At 36.4% G+C, this 17,379-nt stretch overlaps 1 protein-coding gene across 29 annotated transcripts in view; it reads left to right on the top strand.

The window, feature by feature from the left end:
- The window catches only part of NRXN1 (neurexin 1), a 723,656-nt gene that overhangs the window by 295,720 nt on the left and 410,557 nt on the right, over positions 1-17,379 (top strand). For all 29 annotated transcript variants that reach the window (XM_084513032.1, XM_084513021.1, XM_084513050.1 and 26 more), the window contains 2 exons: positions 8,633-9,016; positions 15,659-15,862. In XM_084513032.1, coding sequence (XP_084369158.1) covers positions 8,633-9,016; positions 15,659-15,862 — 588 coding nt within the window. The remainder of the gene's footprint in view (positions 1-8,632; positions 9,017-15,658; positions 15,863-17,379) is intronic.

The following is a 17,379-nucleotide window of genomic DNA, read 5'->3' on the forward strand; positions in this document are numbered from 1 at the left end:
TTTCAATTTCATTTGCTGTTGGAGATCTTAACCTCCTATCTTCTACGAGTTTATCACCCTAGAATCCCACCACGCTGCCTGTAAGACCTTCTCTGAGTGCTTCCTTACACGACAAGCTGATTTGCAGTGAGCAGCAACTCCTGAGCCCCTATTCACAGTAATAAGCAAGTCCATCTGTTTTGCTAGGTATGCAAGAGAGGAAAGGGAACACACCTTGTCCAGCAGCATGTCCTTTTGGCTAAGTATACATCACAGGACACAACCCGGTACCAAGTACTGCCTCCTGTCATGTGAGCTGGTTTCCCTTCCAGTATTCGTGGCTGTTCTGAATTCCTGTGAAGGACAGTGGCTTCAGTGCTGTGACTTGACTGTTTACTGTATGCTGTGGTCACAGTCCTCATGACAACTATGATATTATGCTTTAGCACATAATGTGTAAAGGGTACCTAGAATACCTTACTCTTTTCTTAGATTTTTAAACATCTTTTAATGAGCAAGAGCAACTGTTTAGGGTCCACAAAGAACAACTAAATAGGCCAGATGAGGTAAGCATGGAGATCAGAATAGCTGTAGCAGCTGTACTTACAATCCTCAGTTTTAACTGATCAGAACTGGTGAGACATGATTTAGAACTATGTTTTGGTTCCTTATACACAGGCTTATGAAAAACTAAATTGCTGAGATAATGAATATGATTGAAGAGGCTCATTAACTCATACCTAAGGGATTTTTTTTTCTGTTGTTAACAGTACTGCTAACTCTACAGTAAAAGGAAAACAAAAACAAACAAATAAACAAACAAACAAAAAAAAAATGAAACAGTTGCAAAGCTCTTTGCTCTCATTTTTTTTCTGAGACAGCGTAGAGTTAGGCTAGTAAGTGTTTTCTGATATTTAAGTATTATTTAAAATTTTGATAGACTGTTTGCCATATTCAAGGATAACCTTTCAAGTATTTTTTTTTTTGACTGCATTGCCATTCATCCTTTGGATATCATTGCACATTGAAATCAGAAAGGAAACTTACTCTTCTGGTCAACCTCCAATTGTGTATGCTAATGTAAAACAATATATCAGAATGTATTCATAGGTAAGTAACATTTAAGGGTTAAGAAGTCACTAAAATTCTGAACTAAAGTTAGAGTTTCAGTTTAAATACCAGACATTATCTCTAGAGTATGTAATTAGAGCTTAGCTATAATCAGTGTCTCTGTAAGTAGTGCTCTGAAAATATATATTATATGCATTGTTGTTGGAAGTTTTTTTACACATGCATTTCTATGCACTCCTTGCTTTCTATCTTTCCAGCATTCTCAGAAATGACAGATGTACGTGTTTCAATTTCAACAGAAGTTAATATTTTACATATTTGAAATATTGGGTTTACATCACATTTTCAGGAAAATTGTTCCAATGATCCTGTTACTGCATTTCATTTATTTGTGAGCTCAAGGAGAAATTGAGAAGGTATGGCCTTGAGAAGTCCTCTATTTCAAGCCTCCAACTACAGTAGTGATAATGGAATGGCATCAGTCTTAACAGATGTTAGCTCAGTTACCTCCAGCACCATACATTGCACAGCCTCCCCATGCAATCCATTCCTAAGATGAATCTTTCTGTATGTAAAACAAGCCAATTTGTGGATAATTCCTTTGTTCACAGCAGGCAGAAAACACACATTTAATGTCTTAGATCTACTTTTTATGATTTGAATGCTGTTATCATGTAAGTCTTCAGTTTTCTTTATAGACCAAGAAACCCCAGACGCTTGCTGTCCTTATATATCATGTTCTATAGCTACTGACCATTTTCATTCCCATCTTCTGCAGTGCCCTCAGCTGATCTACACCTTACTCAGGTAAACCTTACCAATACTTTTCGTATAGTGGTATGATAGGCTTCCTTATACCTCACCATGGATTTACAGTTTAACAGAATCATATAATCATAGAATGGTTTGAATTAGAAGGGACCTTAGAGATCATCTAATTCCAGCCCCCCTGCCTAGGCACCTTCCACTGGACCAGGTTGCTCCCATCCAACCTGACCTTGAACACTTCCAGACAGGGGGCATCCACAGTTTCTCTGAGCAACCTGTTCCAGTGCCTCATCAGCCTCATAGTAAAGCATTTCTTCCTTATATCTAATCTAAATCTACTCCCTTTTAGTTTAAAACCATTACTACTTGTCCTATCAATACAATCCCTGACGAGGGGACCCTCTTGTTCTTCACTATCCCTGGAGGTCTTTAAAAGACGTTTAGATGTAGAGCTTAGTGATATGGTTTAGTGGAGGACTTGTTAGTGTTAGGTCAGAGGTTGGACTAGGTGATCTTGGAGGTCTCTTCCAACCTAGATGATTCTGTGATTCCTGTGGGGCCCCTTTGGGTACTGGAGGGCTGCAATAGGGTCTTCCCAGAGCCTTCTCTTCTCCAGGCTGAACAACCCAAACTTCCCCAGCCTGCCTTCATAGGAGTTTCTCCAGCCATTGCTAATCTTTGTGGCCCTCCTCTGGACTCATGTACTTGTGCTGGGGGTCTCAGAGCTGAATGCAATACTCCAGGCTGGGTCTCATGAGAGCAAAGCAGAGGGGAACAATCACTTCCCTTGACCTGCTGGTCACGTTTCTTTTGATGTAGCCCAGGATATGGCTTGCTTTCTGGGCTTCAAGAGCACATTGCAGGCTCATTTTAAGCTTCTGATCAACCAACACCTCCAAGTCCTCCTCAGAGCTGCTCTCAATCCATTCTCCACCCAACTTATATTCGTCTTTGAGATTGCACCTACCTTGCTGAACTTCGTGAGGTTCACACATTGGCCCACCTCGCAGGCCTGTCTAGGTATTTCTGCATGGCATCCCTTCCCTCCAGTGTGTAAACCACACAACATAGCTTGGTGTAATCAGCAGACTTGCTGAGGGTGTACAAGATCCCACTGTCCATGTCACTGACAAAGATGTGAAGCAGTACTGGTACCAATACAAACCCCTGAGGAATGGCACTTGTATTGGATTTACGTGGCAAATTTTTGGTAGTGGGGGGCTGCAGGGGTGGACTTGGTGAGAAGAGTCCAGAAGCTGTTCCATTTTAGATAAGGGCCAGTTTCAGGCAGCTCCAAAGGGACCCGCCAATGGTCAGAGTTGAGCCAATAAGCAATGTTTATTGATCCATATGATCCACAACAACAGCTGGGAGATAGGAGTGAAAACCAACCCTGCAGGCCTCATAGTGAGTGCAGAAGGAGGGCAGGAGGTGCTCCAGGCACACAGCAGCAATTCCCCTGCAGCCTGTGGAGAGGCCCCTGGTGGAGCAGGCTGTCCCCCTGCAGCCCATGGGTCCCACATGGAGCAGATCTCCGTGTTGCAGTCCGTGGAGGAGCCCCTGGTGGAGCAGGTGGATGTGGCCTGGAGGAGGCTGCGGCCCATGGAAAGCCCCTGCAGGAACAGGCCCTGGGCTGGAGCTGCAGCCTATAGAGAGGAGCCCACATGGGTCTCAGTGCTGTAGCTTGTAATAAGTAATAAATTACATTAGTCTGCCTACACTTAGTCTGTTTTGTCTGTGACAATAGCTGCTGAATGATCTCCCTGTCCTTTGAACCTTTGAACCCTTTTCATCATATTTTCTCCCCCTTTTACTTTGAGGAGGGGAGTGTGTGGTTGTGGTGAAGCTCAGCTGCCCAGCTGAGTAAAATCGCCACATCACTTGTCACTGATCTTCACTTAGACTGAGAGTTGTTGAACACAATTCTTTAAGTGTGACCATTCAGCTAATTCCTTATCCAACGAGTGGTCTATCCATCAGCTCTGTGTCTCTCCAATTTAGAGACAAGGGTATTATGCAGAAAAATGTCAAATGTTTTGCACAAGTGCATGTAGATGATGCTTGTAACTCCATCATAGAAGGCTAGCAGATTTGTCAGGTGCAGTCTGCCCTTAGTGAAGCCATGGCAGTTGACAATCACCTCTCTCTTTTGCAAGTATCTTAGCGTAGTTTCCAAGAAGATCTGCTTTGTGATCTTGCCGAACACAGAGTTGAGACTGACTGGCCTGTAGACCATTTTGCTGACATGTACCTTGTTACTGATTTATGTTGTTGACTCTTCCTTTTTGAAGAGTTACCCATTAATCAGTTATCCTTCATAAGTCAGCAATTCTTGCTGAAAATCGTAATTTCACTATTTTTTCTTAGATTGTTCCTCCAGTACTTCAAGATGTTTTTGAATGTTTGAATTGCATTTTGCTCTTAGGTGGAATGCTTTAGAATCAGTGAACCTGTTGCCCATTTTAGGGCCCTTAACTTCATGTTCTATTTCTGGAGGTACTACCTGGTTTCAGAGTCTGAAGATAGATCATTAATTTTGAGACTAAAATCACTCCACATGTTCTTGTCTTTCATTGCGTTCCCCCCCCCCTCCTTTCTTTTTTTTTTTTTTCTTTTTTTTCTTTTTTTTTTTTTTTTCCCAGGCCTGACAATTCATATGCTATCAGCTTTCCTCTCTCCCCTCCATTTTTTTCTTTTTTTTTTTTTTCTTTTCTCACAAAGATAGTATCTCCTATTTTCTTTGAACATAAAAGCAAGATTTACAAGGAAGCTGCCGGTTTCCCAGCCGACATTATTACCTCAGTGTTTCACTTTTCAAAGAAATAATATAACTTATCTAGTTACGGTTGCTGTTATGGTAGGTACTATGCAAATACATAACAAAAAGCATGGGTCTTACTTACTACAGAGATGTTACAAGGTTATAGTTTTCTCTTTCAGTTGAGAGGCTCTTCTGAATCTGCTGCTTCCTCCTCATATTCTGTTGTTTAGGTTATTTTGTAAAACCAAACATGTCCTAGTCTTTTCCCTCTTACACAACTTAACAGTTCTGGGGAGAGATGGATTTATATCATATTATCTTTACAGGCCAAATTATTAACCTTTTCCTGTCCTGACATCATAAGACGTTTTCATGTTCCACTAGCTTCCCTTCTTCCTGCTTCTCTGGAAAGTGGTGTCTCTTCACATTCATGAGTAGAAACATCCAAATGGATTGGAGCACAATGGTGATTTGACAGAACAATTATTTTTAATCTCTGTATAATTCTTGGAGAAAGTAATATTGAAATGCAGAAAAGTCTGTGTGTGTGTGTTACTATCCCAGGATTCTGTGGTATCATGCACTGTTGTTGTGAGGTCCAGCCTGAGATGGGATCCAGTAGAATTTAGGAAACTTCTATCAAGAAAGATGACAGACCTAAACAAAATTAAAAATTCAGCTACTCTGCTTCAGTGTCACAGTTCTGGATGCACCACAGATACAGAAGTGTTTATACATACATTATTTTCTATAGGCTCATCTTTTATGGATGTGATTTTTGCATTTCATTTTGGGTTTAAACAAAACCAACCATCCAAACAAAAACTTTTGATGTATTTGGCAGTCTTCTTTCATTTCTTTAATTCCCCTTAATATGCTTTTTTGGATTTTTTTCACCTATATTTACAAAGCAATTAGTGAATAAAATTTGCATTCCCTCTCAGAATTACCTACAAAAAGGTAACAATACAACATTGATTGTTGTATGGCTGCCTAGTCATGCAACATTCATGTTAGAAGTACAACCAGAAACAAGGCTACTTGGTAAGTGGTAGCATGAATCTCCTGGTGCATAAGTATGGGTTTCTGGCTATTAGCTAGACAAAAGCCCATTTGTATTGTAGCCATAGTTTTTATTCTAGACAAAAAACTATATATAGCTATATGATAGCACATTGAGCTGCATGATATGCTATGTAGGAGCTTGACCTGTTCTTACGTAGCAGCCGAGCCAGAGCAAGTTATGCAAGCTTTGAGTCTTTGAGAGCAGGTGTTGTTTGACTTAGTGTTGTTCTTAACAAACAGGATTAAATGAAATAAAGGTAACTTACTGTTGTCTGAGTAAGTCACACACATGGTATGTAGGTCAGCTGAAGTGTCATTGATATGTCCAGCAGAAAATTGGAGATAGCCCAGCTGGGCTAAAGTGAGTTCTACAGTCAGTCAAAACATGAAGAAGATGCACAGAAATTTACTGCCTATTATGTTTTTTCTACCCATAGTCATTAGATGCCACAATTACACTGTAATTACGAGGTCTTCTCCCAAGAATATATGTGTCATTTCTTGGGGAGAGGAAAGGTTCATTTCTTTAACAAGCTGTTGCTCTCTGTTCAAAATAACACTTGAGCTTTGTTTGGGCTAATCCTTTATAAGATACAGAACTAAGTTTTTCTGCTTCAATCTATCACATAGCTGTAATTCACAATCACCAGAATATAATGGTAATCTACAGTTTCCTTTATTGTTCACTTTATATTTTGAACCTCCATGTTAGTGTCTCAGGTACACTGGCTAAGATTTGCCTTTCTGTTCCTTTTCATTGAAATCCATCAAGATAAAGTTTATTTGTAATAGCAATGAAGCCCTAGATGTCTTCTAGTATCATGATAGCTTGAAAACACTAGTGTGTTTATCCATTAGAAAACAGGAGTATGCAAATGCATGAGCTTAAGGTTGGAGGTTGTACATCTTTGGGGTTCTGCAGCTGAGTTAATTATGAGTTTGCCTGAGTTAATTTATGTGGGTGCAAGTGATGTCTAAATATAGTTTTAAAGCATTTGGTTCTAAATTAACCTGTGGTTAGTTTAGAGATGAGATTAAGCAACAATAGCAGTAAGGAATATTATGAGCACATGGTTTATGTTTTCAGTATCTAATTTTTTTAGAGGAGAAATGGTCTATTCCACAGGCATGAGATGTTCAGCTTCAAGAATCTGAGAAGCAAGGAAAATATTTAGAAAAAAAAAAAAAAAAAAAAAGGTTTATAATTTTTAAAAAGGTGGAGGCTGGGAAAAAAAAAATGATCTCAGTCCAACATACCTATTTTTTACAGCTAAGACTGAAATTTCACTTTCCATCTGTTTCAACTGATACAGTAAAAATTTCCAATAATGCATTAAAGTAAAAACTGACAACATGTTCAAACATTGTTTAAATATCCTTATAAAAATGAAAAAAAAAAAAAAAAAAAAGCTGTACAAACCTGTTTTCTCTTTTTTGGTCTCTTTGAGACTGTAGCAACAGTAATATCCAGCCCTTCTAAAACCTGTACATCTCAAGTCTTGCATGGCAGTCAGATCTCATGAGACTTTTGGCCTAAGAGCTTTTAATAAATGTCCAAACTGTTTAGATATTCACTCTGTCCACATTTTTGAAGTTAGCCTGTCAAACCAACAAAAGAAAAAACAAAATATAAAACTCTCAAAGGACTTCATTGCTGGAAGAGAAGCCTGAATTTCAGGATTTATCCGTATCAGAAAAAAATCATATTCTTGAACATGTCTCTGTTTGCTTAAAACTCGCATTTTAGTATTTACACTATTAAAATTCTGAATTCATTATTTTCATGCACCATTCCCGCCATAATGGAAATGTTATCTCCTGAAATCTGTCATATTGACAGTGGAAATGATGAATTATATAATTTTATGAACATATATATAATAAATACATTGTGGGAAATGTGATTCTTAACTGTCCTATCATTAATACACATTTGAAACTGTGTCCAGTAGATAAGCATTGCACAATGTGTCTAGTACATTGTCTTAATCTGGTGATCTATATATTGTTTTGATTTATGTTTTGCTTGCTTTTACACCCATATAGAATGGTGAGAAGGCACTTCTGTGGGGATCTACACGAAGATTCTTTTTTCAGCTGACTTTACTTGCTATATAAAATGTGATTCATATAAATGTATTTTCTGATTCCATGCATTAATGTGTTTTTCTGTCTATTCCAGTTGTAAAAATTGGATACCTCATTACCTTTAAAAATACAGCAAAGGGGATCTTTACAGTTACCTTTATCATTATCTTATATATATCAGAAAATCTCTGGTGTCTCTGTTCAGACACTTTGTAGAAACAGAATTTTATTTTAGGCTTGATTTTGTTTGTTTATTTTTTTAACTTAAGCAGAAAAAGATATTTCTGATTTCCTCACATTCTGTATACTTCCTTCTCTCCCTCTCTTTGTAACATGCATGAATTTCTAGGTAAGTGTCAGATGCATTGATTTTTCCCTCTAGGAGCACATCACTATCTTCTTAATGATTGCCTGCCTGGCAGCTGATGAGAGTATTTTCCTCCTGCACTTAAAGGGGGAGAAAAAAAAAATCTTACCTAAATCCCACTGAAAGTGGTGAGCGTATTTTAAAATATTGTGTCTTTGGATTCAAACCAAAGACACGGATTTGCCTCCGAGGTTGCAACCTATCAATGAAACTTCAACCTTTATGCTTTGAATCACCTATGAGGTAGTGAAGAGTTTTTGTTGCACAAACAGGATATTTCTGCAAATAACTCTGAAATGCATTCCCCCTGACCCCACAGGATTGGTAAGGAGAATTTTATTTTTTTATGATGTGACCATGCAGTAATGTGCATAAATGTGTGTCTATTATTGTATAGATATATAGAATACATATGTTTCATTTATAGATATTTGCCTGGAGTTAATGTGGCACACACATTAATGGTTAAAATAACAGTACCAAAATATTTAAATGTCTTGAAAATCTTAAATTTTGTTGTAATTTCTTCTCAGGAACCATATCTGTGAACACGTTACGTACTCCATATACTGCACCGGGAGAAAGTGAAATCCTTGACTTGGATGATGACTTGTATCTTGGAGGTTTACCAGAAAATAAAGCAGGACTCGTCTTCCCAACAGAGGTGTGGACAGCACTTCTCAATTATGGATACGTTGGCTGCATTAGAGATTTATTTATTGATGGTCAAAGCAAAGATATTCGACAGATGGCTGAAATTCAAAGTACAGCTGGAGTAAAACCTTCATGCTCAAGAGAAACTGCAAAACCATGCCTTAGCAACCCCTGTAAAAACAATGGTGTATGCAGGGACGGGTGGAACAGATATGTTTGTGATTGCTCTGGGACAGGATACCTTGGCAGATCTTGTGAAAGAGGTAAGTTCCATGAGATGGCCATGTTTCTACTTTGACCATCCTGCACAATGTTTAAAGTGGTACATTATCATTAACTCTTCTGATGCAGAAAAAGTGTCTTTGATTTCATTTGGTGACAATGGAAATGGAGCGCTGCTCTAGACTGAAAGAAGTAACACTAGAGGAAAGACCTTAGATGACTTTTTAAGATGCATAGATATTAGTTGACTGTGACAGAGTTAGTACCTGCTAAATGTCTGTAGGAAAATGTCTCGCCTTTTGTCAGCATACACTGATGAGTTATTAAAAGATTTGTGAAAGTAATTTCAATTAGTATTGCATAAGTGAATGCACATTCCAGTTCCAAAGTGAGGTCTCATTCTCTGCCACTTTATTTCAATACCACTGAGTAATTAAATTTCATTTAGAATTCCAAAGTATCACTTAAATTCATGGCCAGAATTTCTGCCATGAATCAAAGCAAAAAAAAAACTGTGTAGAAATCTATATTTCTTACTTGACATTTTTTCTAAAGTTCTTAGTTCCCAAGGAAACTGTTTCTATTCATCTTAATTCACTGAGTATCCTTCTGCCCTACGAAAGGTAAATGTAAAGTTGACAAACCCCATTTATTTAATTGAAAAGGTGGATAGTGGAAAGGAAGACAGAAGTTGAGGTTAGGAAAAAAAAAGAGGAAAACATCTGTAGTATAATTAATGTATAGAGTATAGCAATGAAATATTCTAATACAAGTAGTAAGACAGCAATAAAAAACAAACAAACAAAACCTTATTTATTATTTTAGGTGTTTATTTGTATTCTTGTTTAGAATAGGAAATGTTTGAATGCCAGAAGTTGTGTTTTGTAAAGCCTCATATTGCAGTTGACAGAGTATAGTTTTCTTCAAGCTGAAATCTACATTTCAAGGTTATTGGATGGCAACTTAAGTTATGTCCATCTAGTTTGGTTCATTTTAGTGGGAAATAAGATAAATCAAAAATGTATTATTTTAAAATAAAAACCCGAAGTTGTATGCAAATAGACGTGCACTTGTGTAGAATTAATACCATCATATTATTAGCATTTGCAACTAGGTTCTCTGTCTTTTCTCTTTTCTTTTCCTTATTTTTCGAATATATAAGCTGTTGGCTCTCGGCGAGTGATTTTTATATCTCCAGATTGTTGTGTTACTGCTGGAGAGAAGCTGGCAGAGGGCATAACCTAGCTGTCTGTTGGATTACAAAAGCCTTCAGTTAACCATGTCTGGTGTACCACCCTGTGGCAAAATTCTGCTATTACATATGGCAAAAGTGAAAATAGGACTTTTCAGCTCAAGATCTAGGATGCATGTACAAAAAAAAAAAAAAAAGAAAAAGATCTGCAAAGAACTTAAAAGCAGGCTTATTCATACCTTATTCAAGTTTCTATAAATATATTCAATTTTCTATAAATATATTTGACAGGTGGTAATATTTTATGTAAAAGGTTTTAGTCTCTTATTTTCCATACTTTATTTTCAGCCATCTTCCAATATGGAGCTTGATTTCCCAACACATTCTCCTGGTGGGAATGGTGATGCTAGAAAGATGTAATTGGCTTCTCTACCATGTGTGTGGCACTTCAGACTGTATGTTATTGTTTCCTACTCTTCTTGGTTTTCCAAAGGAAACCACACCAAAAGGATGTCTCCTTGCAGAAAGATTCATATCCCAAATAGTCATGCATTAATGCAATTACAGCTTTTGGGATTCTGAAAGCAATGTGTTGACATCCTACCAAACAAAGATATTATAACTTCTACCCACGTTCACTAACCGATAAACTATTGTATTTGGTAATGTAAGTAACACAATTATAATTGTTCAAACTAATTTAAGTAAAATAGGAACATATTCATTTCGACAATACAGTTCTACACATAGGACAATTGTTAGAATAAAATATTAGAGATTAAGCAACTGGGATATTTAAGGCTAAATGATTAAGATGATTACTTTAAATTTAAGTGTGTAGCTACCATTTACTACAATTTATTTTTTATATTATTACCCCCAAAATAGGAGTAGTAACATCCACACGGGGATGTATCTTGTATAATGCAACATCTGAAATAGGTCTGGTGCACCAAAAACATGGTGCACAACTCAGTTCAATTTTAATTTCTGGATACTTAATATTTTTCATATCTGATTACTTTTTATCTTGTTGCAAGTTACTCTTGATATTATGCTTGATTCTTTGTAAGCTTAAACATCAGTATTATCTGTAGATTGGCTTTAGCAGATTATGGAAACTATAGCAGATGGACAGACAGCTGTCACAGCAATATAATTTGGTTTCCTATCTTACTTTCATTGTGACCACAATATGTGACTGCCTTTTGCAGGTGTATGCTTTTTGACTTGATAGCTAGAAACAATTTACAGTAGTACATTTATCAAACAGTGGTAACGAAAAAGTAGGTCTGCAAAGATTTGTCGAAGTGGCATTTCTGAGGAGAAATTATATTTAAATTAGTGTGTCTGTGTACATGTACGCATTGTGCATGCAAAGCACCTGCATATACACATATACATTAAATAAAGACAGTTTTCATTCCTTTACATTATATCTGTATGCTTTAAATAAATAATAAGTAAATAAATAAACAACAAAACTCAAAAGAAACCCACAGGTGATATGATGACAGATTTTTATGAAGAATTGAGTGCTATCTTCAAAATACGATTATGGTAATTATATCCCTGTTTTGCATAAAATAATTAGTCCCGTTTGTTTAAGTTCTAGTTCCTTTACTGTGTAGCTTAGGACCGCAGTCCTGAAATAATACTGCTGTAGAAATTGGGATGAATCACTTTGCTTTCTGTTTATAGATTATCCAGTAATTAATTGCATATCAGTTATTATTCCCATTGGTGAATGGAAAGGTTCCTCATGTTTTATCAAGGCTGAAGCAAAGGGCCCAGATGGATTAAAATAGCCATGGTAGAAAACACACAAGCAACAGTTAGCTCTGTGTTGTATATGAAAGTGAACAAAAGAAAGAAAAATAAATAAAAACAAAACCAAAAACCACAGAAAAAGTTTGTCAGTAGGCACTGATATACTTGAATAAACCCACATAGTTTATAGGATTGAGTTATATATATCTATACATCAGTGATTTTTTTCAGGGCAGGATAATGTTGCTGTAACTACACTGATAAATAAAAGAAGGTCAGAGAACAAATCTCAATATTAATTACTGATGCTTTGGATTGTTCACATATTTCCTGACATGGCTCTGGGCTGTATCGTTTATCCTTTTGAGGCAAAGTTTGTATGTGATTTGATAGACAGACCAAGGATGATTTCATGCTTTAAAAATGGCTCTGTGGGCTGTAAAACAGTCCTCACATTTAGAAACACTTTGAAACTGAAAAAGCAGGAAAAAAATAATAATTTTGACTTGACTTTGGAAGCACCACAAGGGGTTCAGAGGAAACAAGATCCTGTTTTTATTTATTTATAAAGTTTCAGTAAGCATAAATGCTTACTGCATCATGTTAAAAACCAACACAAACATGAAAAATGCAGATCCTAAATCTCTTCTCATACTAGTATTAGCTGATGTGTTTCTGGTGACTGGCATGTTGCTGATTTAGGTAGTATCTATATAGGAAAGAATAGATTAGAATAGAAAGAAGAGCACTGGAGATTTCAACGAGAAACAATCTGAAGGGAAAAAAAAAAAAAAGAGAGAGAGAGGAGAATCCTTCTGTTTTGTTTGTTTTTGTTTTTGTTTGTTTGTTTTTGTTTGTTTTTGGTTTTGTTTTTATCATAACAGTAGCAAGGGTTTCCAATGTTAGCTTTATAAATACATTGAACAAGGAATGTGTAAGATCTTTTTTTTATCAGTCTGTGCATGATATCTTACTGTTCATTTCTTGTGAATACCTCTACTCTGTGCACTTATTTCCTGCCCCCCAAAAATAGTTGATAAAATGTGATGTTTTTTTTTTCTGATATTTTTCTTTTCATTTCCATGTTTCCCCACTGAATTGATAGTAAAGCTATTGTTCTTGCCGTGGAGGCTCTAACTCTTTCAACAAATAGCACAGAATCACAGAATCACAGAATTTCTAGGTTGGAAGAGACCTCAAGATCATCGAGTCCAACCTCTGACCTAACGAAGCACATTCTGCTAGAGCTAGAATTAGCATGTAATCTAATAATTAGATGAAAATCAACAAGAAGAAAAAAGACACTCTGTCAACCTTTACATGAGTAAAGTAGTAGAGTAGATATCAATAAGTGTAGATCTCAATAAGCAGCATTGTAGATCTCAGTGAAAGATGAGGCAGACAAACCAGTAAGAATTAGCTGGTCCAAAGCAAGTTAGTCTCTTACATGTACTACTAGATGCCTTCTATCCAGCCAAGACCAACAGAATGTGGACATTTGCAGACCTGAGAACAATGCTGAGTGAAGTGGAAATGATGCTAAGTTGCATAGATGGCAAATCACAGCTTGCTATCCTTAAAGGGAAGCACACTGTTGTCAAAAGACCATCAACTTGTATAACATAGCAATCATTTAATAATGATTTAATAATGATTTAAAAATAGGTTTTCGTAGTAATGTAGTTACCAGAAGATCCATTTCAAGTGAATGAACTAAGCATTCATATTTTTTCTATTTTAGGGATATGTAGTATCACTGATCTTCAGTTATGGTTCTCAGGGCAGTGCTAAATCTTGATTGAATCCCTGCTTCCTGCTATTTTTTTTGGTGTGTGTGTGATACCTTTATGTCTTAGAATATATAAGAGCTTATACATTCTAAGATATAAGAGAAAATATACTCGAAGGTCCCCATTCTGAAAGCAGCTAGTTGACATGAGGGGGTTTCCTGGTTATCCCAAAGCTTCCCCAAAGCTTTTAAGTCATTTGATCTTCTGTTCTTTCTCCTTGGTTTGTTCTTGGAACATCTGTTTCCAAAATAGCTGGCACAGTAAGGTTTAGGAGGATTGAGTATCTAATCACATCAGGTCTGTTCACCGTGATGTTAAACACTCGTGGGTCATCTCTGATTAAATTAAGACAGTCCCTTCTCTCCTTTTTCTGTCATTTTCAAAAAGACTGAATAATTATAGAAAATGCCAGCAAATATTACCAGTGCTGATTCTAACACCTTTTATATTATCAGATGATAATTTATCAGCAAAGACCTCTAGTGTTATTGAATGTGGTTCAACTTGTAACATTTAATCTGATTTTACTTAGTTTATGAAATAAGAGTTGTACTAATGTCTCTTTTTTAATAGAAAATGTAAAATACTTCTTGCTTTCTCTCATATTACCATGAAACTTAATTTTTTATGCTTGGACTTCTTTAATTACCTAAATCATGTTTACCCTGATGAAGATCTTGAGAGTTTTTTGTGCCAGACTAAAGATTGAGATATAGGAATTAACTGCAATCCATCTCCTCCCTCAACAACCCCTAATCAATCAAAATAACCAATAAATAAATCAATAAAAACATTATCCATCCATCCATCCATCCATCCATCCATCCATCCATCCATCCATCCATCCATCCAAAGTGCTATTTCACATTTCCTGTGGCTTCCTTAGAACTGCTGCCTGCCTGCTCTTTTTGCTTGATGCTCATTTGGGCTAGTATCAAGCGAGTGGATTTTTTTTTTTTTTTTTTCAGTGGGTTTATGTTGCCTTAGGATTGCATCTTTTCCTAACAAAGACTGGAGGTCTGGTGTAGTCCTCATGACTCAGAACTTCACTTTAAGAAACAAATGTGGCCTTCACTTTCTCTGAACTGCCATGTCCTGCTGTGAGCATCAGTTTGGTCCTTCTGCTTCCTTTCTTGTTACCAGCACTGAGTCTGGGAGAAGACGACTTGTGGCTGGTTGCTCTGGGGTCTAACGGCCCACCACTGCTCTGTGCCAGAGACTCTTGCTGGGAGCATTTTCTGCAATGTCTGAAGCTGACAGTTACATGCTTGTCTCAGGCGTTTTCAAATTCTAGCCTCAATATGCCAAGTCCAGTCTTGATCCTAAGCTTGAGGCTGTTGTCTTGTCTGTGCACACATTTTTGATTCTCTCATACCTCAGTGATAATGGTTGTGAAGCAATTTGTGCTTTACCCAAACTACATGTGATATTCACCTTTTTCACCCTAATGACTTAAGGCTTCTTTTTGCTAACTGAAAACTGAATGATAATCTTAACTATGGTGGTACTAGCAATCTCAATAGATGTATACATAAAGTATTTTAAAGCACTTATCTAGGTACTTATCTAGACAGTCCGACATGACCGTCTAAGAAATCCTAATGTTTATCTAAATACCTTTTACAGGCTTTGATATATTTTGCATAGTATAGGCCCAGTCTGGCAATCATTTATTTACAGGTGATTTTAATCTGTTTGAAGATGCATAAAAAGCATTAAAAGAGTAATTGTGTTTCTTTTAAAAGCACCAAAATATTCCATAAGTTTTTGTTTTGTTTTGATTTTTTTTTTAATGTTTGACAGTAATAATAATTGTAATGTGTAATTTTTCTGTGTCATGCTGTGTGGATATATATTTATCACCTTGTATTTGAGCAATGTTAATAAATACATCGTACTTTAATAAATGATTTTCTACTTTATGTTTTCAGAGGCAACAATTTTAAGCTATGATGGAAGTATGTTTATGAAAATACAGCTCCCTGTTGTGATGCATACTGAGGCAGAAGATGTTTCTTTACGGTTCAGGTCTCAGCGAGCTTATGGCATTTTAATGGCAACTACTTCTAGGGAATCTGCAGATACCCTCCGGTTAGAGTTGGATGCAGGACGAGTTAAACTAACGGTCAACCTAGGTAACAAACTCTTCCTCCAAGAAATTAGCATTTTGTTTACATTTTTCTTTTTGCTTGCAAACATTTATGAAACAGCCTATTTTAACATTAAAAGTAAACTGAAATGATATATAAATACATGTTGATGCAACATTTGCATATGTACATACACACACAAATACATGCCCATTATTATATTTCCTTTTTTTTTTTTTTTTTTTTTTTTTTTTTGCATTTTTGTATTCTTTATAGTCTTAACATACTCCATCACAATATTTTTGCATTATTGTGTATTCTAAAAAGAGAAGACTAGTTCATCAGTGGTACTTTTAGGCCAAATTATTTTTCTTCATTGTGGAAGACTGCTGTCCACCCTCAACCTATCCATAGTAGAAATTCCACAATTTAAATGTGCAAGAAGAAACAACATGTACTTAGGTCAGTTCATTTTTAGGTCCACCAACTAATGTACAACATACATATATTTTAAAGAATATCTATTTTTAATGCTGAAAATATTGCAATTAGCTATAATTTCCACTGATGGATTTTGTGGTCTCCTTTTTTTAGCTGTCAAATCTATAGTAAACTCATCTTCTATCTTTTAAACAATTCTGTGGTGGTATTTTTGTGGTTTCGACAAATAACACAACCCTTCAATGCCCAAAGACTGCGGCCCTTGGCAAACAGCCATGTGAACACAGGAGGCACAAACCCTTTTACAGAAAACAAAAAAGAAAGAATAAAACAAACAGAAAAAAAGTTTTCCTATTTTGAAATATGATGGACACAATGTTAGGTTATAGTTTTCTCTAGTTAAATAATACTAATAATGGTAAAAATAACAAAATTAAAGTCCTTTTGTCATGCTTATGTGTAAATCTGAGGACCTGAAGGAGAATAGAAGTACACTTAGGAAAATGCACATTCAATGTGCATTCACATTCTCTGGAGTGATATTTTTTTAAGGGAATTAAGTGTGTATGTATATATATATATATATAAACATATTATTAAATCACAGCAGATAAAATGATTCCCAGAAAGCGTTAAAAAAAAAAACAACACCTACCCATCCACTTTATGAAACAAAACAAAACAACCCTGAACACTATCGTGGTGTTTAGGTTTCTGCAGAGCAGAGAAGCGAATGGTTCCCCCGTTTTCTCCTTTCTTGCACTACCCTCTAGTGTCGAGCCGGGGATCCTGCAAGCGGCCGGGTCCTGCAAGGAGCCTCCCGCAGGTTCTCTTTCTGTAAAAGGGGCTATGCCGCTGCTGGTCCTTTGCTGTTTGCAACCACTTTTCTGATGCGGTTGACGACACATGACAAACTCAGCTATATGGAAACAAAATCTAGGTTTAATGGTATATCTGTTCCTCAAAGGTACAAACCAGAAGTAGCTGTACAAACTGAGTAGCATGGCAGAGGTGTTTTTTTTTTTTTTTAAATTATTATTATTTTATTTTATTTCAGTAATAAAGGCAGATAAACCAGCACAGTACATATCAGATCATTTTCTTTCTGTACAAAATACCCT

The sequence above is a fragment of the Aythya ferina genome, assembly GCF_964211825.1.
Source record: "Aythya ferina genome assembly, chromosome: 3".
Taxonomy (NCBI): Eukaryota; Metazoa; Chordata; class Aves; order Anseriformes; family Anatidae; genus Aythya; species Aythya ferina.